The 9,764-nt window shown below is 43.3% G+C and overlaps 1 protein-coding gene and 2 long non-coding RNA genes across 3 annotated transcripts in view; all 3 read left to right on the top strand.

Moving 5' to 3' along the window:
* The window catches only part of LOC111965592 (cationic amino acid transporter 2-like), an 18,779-nt gene extending 17,245 nt beyond the window's left edge, over positions 1-1,534 (top strand). The window contains exon 7 of the mRNA XM_023989742.2: positions 1,396-1,534. Within this exon, the coding sequence (XP_023845510.2) occupies positions 1,396-1,534 (139 nt within the window). The remainder of the gene's footprint in view (positions 1-1,395) is intronic.
* Positions 1,535-1,899: 365 nt separating this feature from the next.
* Positions 1,900-4,402, top strand: LOC139027988 (uncharacterized). The gene is made up of 3 exons (XR_011480122.1): positions 1,900-2,000; positions 2,097-2,227; positions 4,238-4,402. It is a non-coding gene; the product is annotated as an uncharacterized lncRNA (long non-coding RNA).
* A 1,418-nt stretch (positions 4,403-5,820) lies between these two features.
* Positions 5,821-8,608, top strand: LOC111966024 (uncharacterized). Its single transcript, XR_011480121.1, has 4 exons — positions 5,821-5,929; positions 6,124-6,226; positions 6,324-6,457; positions 8,442-8,608. It is a non-coding gene; the product is annotated as an uncharacterized lncRNA (long non-coding RNA).
* The last annotated feature ends 1,156 nt before the right edge of the window (positions 8,609-9,764 follow it).

Consider the following 9,764-nt stretch of genomic DNA (forward strand, 5'->3'; position numbering starts at 1 on the left):
CCTGTACAGTCGTGGCCAAATGTTTTGAGAATGACACAAATATTAATCTCACAAAGTTTGCTGCTGCTTCGGTGTCTTTAGATATTTTTGTCAGATGTTTACTATGGAATACTGAAGTATATTACAAGCATTTATTGACAATTACATGAAGTTCATGCAAAGAGTCAATATTTGCAGTGTTGACCCTTCTTTTTCAAGACCTCTGTAATCACCCTGGAATGCTGTCAATTAACTTCTGGGCCACATCCGGACTGATTGCAGCCCATTCTAGCATTATCAATGCTTGGAGATAGTCAGAATTTGTAGGTTTTTGTTTGTCCACCCGCCTCTTGAGGATTGACCAAAGTTCTCAATGGGATTAAGGTCTGGGGAGTTCCTGGCCATGGACACAAAAATATTGATGTTTTGTTCCCCGAGCCACTTAGTTATCACTTTTTGCCTTATGGCAAGGTGCTCCATCATGCTGGAAAGGCATTGTTCATCACCAAACTGTTCCTGGATGGTTGGGAGAAGTTGCTCTCGGAGGATGTGTTGGTATCATTCTTTATTCATGGCTGTGTTCTTAGTCAAAATTGTGAGTGAGCCCACTCCCTTGGCTGAGAAGCAACCCCACACATGAAGGAACTCAGGATGCTTTACTGTTGCATGACACAGGACTGATGGTTGCGCTCACCTTGTCTTCTCCGACAAGCTTTTTTCTGGATGCCCCAAACAATCGGAAAGGGATTCATCAGAGAAAATGACTTTACCCAGTCCTCAGCAGTCCAATCCCTGTAACTTTTGCAGAATACCAGTCTGTCCCTGATGTTTTTCCTGGAGAGAAGTGGCTTCTTTGCTGCAGATGCACTCACACCTGCCTGCTGCCATTCCTGAGCAAGCTCTGTACTGGTGTGCCCGATCCCGCAGCTGAATCAACTTTAGGAGACAGTCCTTTCCTTGCAGGTAACCATGGTTGACAGAGGAAGAACAATGATTCCAAGCACCACCCTCCTTTTGAGATTCCAGTCTGTTATTCGAACTCAATCAGCATGACAGAGTGATCTCCAGCCTTGTCCTCGTCAACACTCACACCTGTGTTAACGAGAGAATCGCTGACATGATGTCAGCTGGGTCTTCTGTGGCAGGGCTGAAATGCAGTGGAAATATTTTTGGGGGATTCAGTTCATTTGCATGGCAAAGAGCGACTTGCAATCAATTGCAATTCATCTGATCATTTTCATAACATTCTGGAGTAATGCAAAATCCATCATAACAAACTGAGGCAGCAGACTTTGTGAATTTATATTTGTGTCATTCTCAAAACTTTTGGCCACGACTGTACAGTCTGTTGTGTTCCATGTTCCCTGACCTGAGACTGTAACGTGTCTGATGGCTCTCTGTCTGTCTCCTATACAGTCTGTTGGGTTCCATGTTCCCTATGCCCCGCGTACTGTTTGCTATGGCCAGAGACGGCCTCCTCTTCAAGCCCCTCAGTAAGGTCAGCGCCAGACAAAGTCCTGTCATCGCTACCATCTCTCCGGGTCGTAGCAGGTAACACCCCATCCCTCTTATCTCTCTCTCTACCCTCTCCTCCGGGGTCGTAGCAGGTAACACCCCATCCCTCTCTATCTCTCTCTCTCTACCCCTTCCTCCGGGGTCGTAGCAGGTAACACCCCATCCCTCTCTATCTCTCTCTCTCTACCCTCTCCTCCGGGGTCGTAGCAGGTAACACTCCATCCTCTCTATCTCTCTCTCTACCATCTATTCCGGGGTCGTAGCAGTACACCCCATCCCTTCTATCTCTCTCTTCGATCTTTTAGAGATATGAAGAGTCTGTTGTGTTTGGCCTATGATACATTTTTGTGTGATGATTTATCTACGGTAAATACTTGAATGCTTGTTTGTTTTCCTTCCCAGCGATAATGGCCCTTGTGTTTGACCTGAAAGCATTAGTTGATATGATGTCAATTGGGACACTCTTTGCCTACAACACTTGTGGCTATATGCATTCTCATACTGAGGTAAGTATTTCCCAAATATCCTAACGTAGATAAACATCAGTCCTCTGTATTGATTTTGCAAAAATAAACGTACTAAGTTGACTTTGTAACATCTAGGTACCAAGAGACCCAATCAGAAGACTCAGATCTCCAATCCTTGAATCAAACACCAAGTTTGGTTGTCTCAACCACCATCATTCCCAACTTCGGCACCTCCAAAACAGTCACAGGTTTGACTGTCTTGTCTGGTAAGAAAAACAGTTTGAACAGGAAATCTCCAATACGTCTGTATTTAAAGTTTGCCAATTATAACAATGACAAATAATATTATTCAAAGATGGTCTACAATTTTAAAGGTACTGGAGTATCTGCAGTGTGACATTATGAAGTATTCCTCTTTCTTTCAGTCATTCTTCCATCGGCCTACTCAATTCAATTCAATTCAATTCAATTGACTTTATTTGACATGGCAAGTTATTATTACTTACATTGTCAAAGTATACATATCGAAAAAATTTAAATAAATATATATGTATATATATACACAAAATATATATATATTTATATATAAATAAATATAAATAAATAAAATAAATAAATACTCTCTCTCTCTCTGTTCAGTCGTTTCTCTCTCACCCTCTTCTTCTTCTCCTCTCTGTTCAGTCGTTCTTCTCTCACCCTCTTCTTCTTCTCTCTCTCTGTTTCAGTCGTTCTTCTCTCACCCTCTTCTTCTTCTCTCTCTCTGGTCAGTGTTCTTCTCTCACCCTCTTCTTCTTCTCTCTCTCTGTTCAGTCGTTCTTCTCTCACCCTCTTCTTCTTCTCTCTCTGTTCAGTCGTTCTTTCTCTCACCCTCTTCTTCTTCTCTCTCTCTGTTAATTTGTTCTCTCTCACCCTCTTCTCTTCTCTTCTCTCTGTTCAGTATCGTTCTTTCTCTTCACCCTCTTCTCTTCTCTCTCTCTGTTCAGTCGTTCTTCTCTCACCCTCTTCTTCTCTCTCTCTGTTCAGTTGTTCTTCTCTCACCCTCTTCTTCTTCTCTCTCTCTGTTCAGTCGTTCTTCCTCTCACCCTCTTCTTCTTCTCTCTCTCTGTTCAGTCGTTCTTCTCTCACCCTCTCTTCTTCTCTCTCTCTGTTCAGTTGTTCTTCTCTCACCCTCTTCCTCTCTCTCTCTCCTGTTTCAGTCGTTCTTCTCCTCACCCTCTTCTTCTTCTCTCTCTCTGTTCAGTCCGTTCTTTCTCACCTCTTCCTCTCTTCTCTGTCAGTCGTTCTTCTCTCCCCTCTTCTCCTCTCTGTTCAGTCGTTCTTTCTCTCACCCCTCTTCTTCTTCTCTCTCTCTGTTCAGTCGTTCTTCTCTCACCCTCTTCTTCTTCTTCTCTCTGTTCAGTCATTCTTCTCTCACCCTCTTCTTCTTCTCTCTCTCTGTTCAGTCGTTCTTCTCTCACCTCTTCTTCTTCTCTCTCTCTGTTAGTTGTTCTTCTCACCCTCTTCCTCTCTCTCTCTCTGTTCAGTTGTTCTTCTCTCACCCTCTTCTTCTTCTCTCTCTCTGTTCAGCTCGTTCTCTTCACCCTTTCCTCTCTCTCTCTGTCAGGTCGTTCTTCTCTCACCCTCTCCTCTCTCTCTCTGTTCAGTCCGTTCTTCTCTCACCTCTTCTTCTTCTCTCTCTCTGTTCAGTCATTCTTCTCTCACCTCTTTTCTTTCTTCTCTCTCTCTGTTCAGTCGTTCTTCTCCACCCTCTTTTTCTTCTCTCTCTGTTCAGTTGTTCTTCTCTCACCCTCTTCCTCTCTCTCTCTCTGTTCAGTTGTTCTTCTCTCACCCTCTTCTTCTTCTCTCTCTCTGTTCAGTCGTTCTTCTCTCACCCTCTTCCCTCTCTCTCTCGTTCAGTTGTTCTTCTCTCACCCTCTTCCCTCTCTCTTCTCTGTTCAGTTGTTCTTCTCTCACCCCTTTCTTCTTCTCTCTCTCTGTTCAGTCGTTCTTCTCTCACCCTCTCCTCTCTCTCTCTGTTCAGTCGTTCTTCTCTCACCTCTTCCTCTCTCTCTCTCTGTTCAGTCCGTTCTTCTCTCAGCCCTCTTCTTCCTCTCCTCTCTGTTCAGTATTCTTCTCTCACCCTCATTCTTCTTCTCTCTCTCTGTTCAGTTCGTTCTTCTCCCTCACCCTCTTCCTCTCTCTCTCTCTGTTTCATTTGTTCTTCTCTCACCTCTTCCTCTCTCTCTGTTCAGATGTTCCTCTCTCACCCTCTTCCTCTCTATCTCTCTTCTCTCCAGTGGTGTGTGTATGTGGTCTGTGCATCCTGCTGACCCAAGCGATAGACGCTATACAGGCGGCAAGGAGATCTGGAGCTTGGTGTGTGTGTCCATCGTAGCCTTCATCCTCCTGGTCCTCGTCATCATCATCTGGAGGCTCCACAGAACCAAGCCAAGGCTGCTTTCATGGTGAGGAGCATCGCTGGAAGATGGACACCTGCATATAGAGAGGACGTTATCACAGGCTATTCAAACATCACTTGATTAAATTAAAGGACATTATCAACAAGCTATTCAAACATTGCTGATTAGAAGGACATTATCACAGGCTATTCAAACATCGCTGATTTAGAGGACATTATGCACAAGCCATTCAAACATCGCTGATTAGAGGACATTATCACAGGCTATTCAACATCGCTGATTAGAGGACATTATCACAAGCTATTCAAACATCGCAGATTAGAGGACATTATCACAGGCTATTCAAACATCGCTGATTAGAGGACATTATCAAAGGCTATTCAGACATCGCTGATTAGAGGACATTATCAAAGGCTATTCAAACATCGCTGATTAGAGGACATTACACAGGCTATTCAAACATCGCTGATTAGAGGACATTATCACAAGCTATTCAAACATCGCTGATTAGAGGACATTATCACAGGCTATTCAAACATCGCTGATTAGAGGAACATTATCAAAGGCTATTCAAACATCGCTGATTAGAGGACATTATCACAGGCTATTCAAACATCGCTGATAGAGGACATTATCACATGCTATTCAAACATCACTGATTAGAGGACATTATCACAGGCTATTCAAACATCACTGATTAGAGGACATTATCACAGGCTATTCAAACATCACTGATTTTAGGACATTATCACAAGCTATTCAAACATCGCTGATTAGAGGAAATTATCACAGGCTATTCAAACATCGCTGATTAGAGGACATTATCACAAGCTATTCAAACATCGCTGATTAGAGGACATTATCACAGGCTATTACAAACATCGCTGATTAGAGGACATTATCACAGGCTATTCAAACATCGCTGATTAGAGGACAATTATCACAGGCTATTCAAACATCACTGATTTTAGGGCATTATCACAAGCTATTCAAACATCACTGATTAGAGGACATTATCACAGGCCTATTCAAACATCACTGATTAGAGGACATTATCACAAGCTATTCAAACATCGCTGATTAGAGGACATTATCACGGGCTATTCAAACATCACTGATTAGAGGACATTATCACAGGCTATTCAAAACATCACTGATTAGAGGACATTATCAAAGGCTATTCAAACATCACTGATTAGAGGACATTATCACAAAGCTATTCAAACATCGCTTGATTTAGAGGACATTATCACAGGCTATTCAAACATCACTGATTAGAGGACATTATCACAGGCTATTCAAACATCGCTGATTAGAGGACATTATCACAGGCTATTCAAACATCGTGATTAGAGGACATTTATCACAGGCTATTCAAACATCACTGATTTAGGGCATTATCACAAAGCTATTCAAACATCACTGATTTAGAGGACATTATACAGCTTAGCAGGTAACACCCCATCCCTCTCTATCTCTCTCTCTACCCTCTCCTCCGGGGTCGTAGCAGGTAACACCCCATCCCTCTCTATCTCTCTCTCTCTACCCTCTCCTCCGGGGTCGTAGCAGGTAACACTCCATCCCTCTCTATCTCTCTCTCTACCATCTATTCCGGGGTCGTAGCAGGTAACACCCCATCCCTCTCTATCTCTCTCTCGATCTTTTAGAGATATGAAGAGTCTGTTGTGTTTGGCCTATGATACATTTTGTGTGATGATTTATCTACGGTAAATACTTGAATGCTTGTTTGTTTTCCTTCCCAGCGATAATGGCCCTTGTGTTTGACCTGAAAGCATTAGTTGATATGATGTCAATTGGGACACTCTTTGCCTACACACTTGTGGCTATATGCATTCTCATACTGAGGTAAGTATTTCCCAAATATCCTAACGTAGATAAACATCAGTCCTCTGTATTGATTTTGCAAAAATAAACGGTACTAAGTTGACTTTGTAACATCTAGGTACCAAGAGACCCAATCAGAAGACTCAGATCTCCAGATCCTTGAATCAAACACCAAGTTTGGTTGTCTCAAACCACCATCATTCCCAACTTCGGGCACCTCCAAAACAGTCACAGGTTTGACTGTCTTGTCTGGTAAGAAAAACAGTTTGACAGGAAATCTCCAATACGTCTGTATTTAAAGTTGCCACTTATAACAATGACAAATAATATTATTCAAAGATGGTCTACATTTTAAAGGTACTGGAGTATCTGCAGTGTGACATTATGAAGTATTCCCCTCTTTCTTTCAGTCATTCTTCCATCGGCCTACTCAATTCAATTCAATTCAATTCAATTGACTTTATTGACATGGCAAGTTATTATTACTTACATTGTCAAAGTATACATATCGAAAAATTTAAATAAAATATATATGTATATATATACACAAAATATATATATATTTATATATAAATAAATATAAATAAATAAAATAAATAAATACTCTCTCTCTCTCTGTTCAGTCGTTCTTCTCTCACCCTCTTCTTCTTCTCTCTCTCTGTTTCGTCGTTCTTCCTCACCCTCTTCTTCTTCTCTCTCTCTGGTCAGCGTTCTTCTCTCACCCTCTTCTTCTTCTCTCTCTCTGTTCAGTCGTTCTTCTCTCACCCTCTTCTTCTTCTCTCTCTGTTCAGTCGCTTCTTTCTCTCACCCCTTCTTCTTCTCTCTCTCTGCTTAATTTGTCTTCTCTCTCACCCTCTTCTCTCCTTTCTTCTCTCTGTTCAAGTTTGTTCTTTCTCTTCACCCTCTTCTTCTTCTCTCTCTCTGTTCAGTCGTTCTTCTCTCACCCTCTTCCTCTCTCTCTCTCTGTTCAGTTGTTCTTCTCTCACCCTCTTCTTCTTCTCTCTCTCTGTTCAGTCGTTTTCTCTCACCCTCTTCTTCTTCTCTCTCTCTGTTCAGTCGTTCTCTCTCTCACCCTCTTCTTCTTCTCTCTCTCTGTTCAGTTGTTCTTCTCTCACCCTCTTCCTCTCTCTCTCTCTGTTCAGTTGTTCTTCTCTCACCCTCTTCTTCTTCTCTCTCTCTGTTCAGTCGTTCTTCTTCTCACCTCTTCCTCTCTCTCTCTGTTCAGTCGTTCTTCTCTCACCCTCTTCCTCTCTCTCTGTTCAGTCGTTCTTCTCTCTCACCCTCTTCTTCTTCTCTCTCTCTGTTCAGTCGTTCTTCTCTCACCCTCTTCTTCTTCTTCTCTCTGTTCAGTCATTCTTCTCTCACCCTCTTCTTCTTCTCTCTCTCTGTTCAGTCGTTCTTCTCACCCTCTTCTTCTTCTCTCTCTCTGTTAGTTGTCTCTCTCACCCTCTTCCTCTCTCTCTCTCTGTTCAGTTGTTCTTCTCTCACCCTCTTCTTCTTCTCTCTCTCTGTTCAGCGTTCTTCTCTCACCCTCTTCCTCTCTCTCTCTTTTCAGTCGTTCTTCTCTCACCCTCTTCCTCTCTCTCTCTGTTCAGTCGTTCTTCTCTCACCTCTTTCTTCTTCTCTCTCTCTGTTCAGTCATTCTTCTCTCACCCTCTTCTTCTTTCTCTCTCTCTGTTCAGTCGTTTCTTCTCCACCCTCTCTTCTTTCTCTCTCTGTTCAGTTGTTCTTCTCTCACCCTCTTCCTCTCTCTTCTCTCTGTTCAGTTGTTCTTCTCTCACCCTCTTCTTCTTCTCTCTCTCTGTTTCAGTCGTTCTTCTCTCACCCTCTTCCTCTCTTCTCTCTCGTTCAGTTGTTCTTCTCTCACCCTCTTCCTCTCTCTCTCTCTGTTCAGTTGTTCTTCTCTCACCCTCTTCTTCTTCTCTCTCTCTGTTCAGTCGTTCTTCTCTCACCCTCTTCCTCTCTCTCGTCTGTTCAGTCGTTCTTCTCTCACCCTCTTCCTCTCTCCTCTCTCTGTTCAGGTCCGTTCTTCTCTCACCCTCTTCTTCTCTCTCCTCTCTGTTCAGTCATTCTTCTCTTCACCCTCTTCTTCTTCTCTCTCTCTGTTCAGTCGTTTTCTCTCACCCTCTTCCTCTCTCTCTCTCTGTTTCATTTGTTCTTCTCTCACCCTCTTCCTCTCTCTCTGTTCAGATGTTCCTCTCTCACCCTCTTCTCTCTCTCTCTCTCTTCTCTCCAGTGGTGTGTGTATGTGGTCTGTGCATCCTGCTGACCCAAGCGATAGACGCTTATACAGGCGGCAAGGAGAATCTGAGCTTGGTGTGTGTGTCCATCGTAGCCTTCATCCTCCTGGTCCTCGTCATCATCATCTGGAGGCATCCACAGAACCAAGCCAAGGCTGCTTTCATGGTGAGGAGCATCGCTGGAAGATGGACACCTGCATATAGAGGACAGAGAAAAAAGGAGAGGAGAGAGAGGAGAGGAGAGAGAGAGAGAGAGAGAGGGAGGAGAGGAGAGAGGAGAGGAGAGAGAGAGAGAGAGAGAGACGAGAGGAGAGAAGAGAGAGAGAGAGAAGAGAGAGGAGAGAGAAGGAGAGAGAGGAGGAGAGAGAGAGAGAGGAGAGAGGAGGAGAGACGAGCAGAGAGAGAGAGAGAGAAGAGAGAGCGGGAGAGAAGAGAGAGAGAGAGAGAGAGAGAGAGAGAGCAGAGAGAGAGAGAGAGAGAGAGAAGAGAGAGAGAGAGAGAGAGAGAGAGAGAGAGACAGAGATGGTAGAAGATCAGAGTTTACAATCTAAAACATAGAGACCACTCCTCAACCTCCAACCGACTTTAGAACCCAACACAGTCCTAATGATATAGGGTCAGATTCCCCAACAAAATGAACCCATCTATACCTAACAACCTCTCAGTTTAGTGTGTGTGGTGTTGGGTAGAGAAGTGTTGGTAGAACACTCACCTACGGCCATCCAGATGGCGTATCGCATCCAGGTGTCTCTCCTAATGGACCATCAGGTAGACGTTGACAAACACACGACATACGGCAGCACGGGCAGGAAGGCACTGGGAGCAGACGGCAGGCGGTAAGAAAACGTAACTGAAATGTCAACATAAGACACAAACAATGTACACACAGGATCTGGGCCTAAAGAGAAACGTTCTGGAGTTGAAAGAAATTGGGGTTGATTGATATTACGATCTGTTGGACTGGCATCTGGTAATGGTTGAATCATTATTGTGAATCAGCGATGTTTGGATAGCCTGTGATAATGTCTCTAATCAGTGATGTTTGAATAGCCTGTGATAATGTACACTCTAATCAGCTGAGTTTGAATAGCCTGTGATAATTCCTCTTAATCAGTGATGTTTGAAGGCCTTGTGATAATGGTGCCTCTAATCATGCGAATGTTTGAATACCTGTGATAGATTCCTCTAAATCAGTGATGATGTTGAATAGCCTGTGATAATGTCCTCTAATCAGCGATGTTTGAATAGCTTTGATAATTGTCCTCGTAAAATCAGTGATGTTTGAATAGCCTGTGATAATGTCCTCTAATCAGTGATGA

The sequence above is a fragment of the Salvelinus sp. IW2-2015 genome, linkage group LG6.2, assembly GCF_002910315.2.
Source record: "Salvelinus sp. IW2-2015 linkage group LG6.2, ASM291031v2, whole genome shotgun sequence".
In the NCBI taxonomy this organism is placed as follows: Eukaryota; Metazoa; Chordata; class Actinopteri; order Salmoniformes; family Salmonidae; genus Salvelinus; species Salvelinus sp. IW2-2015.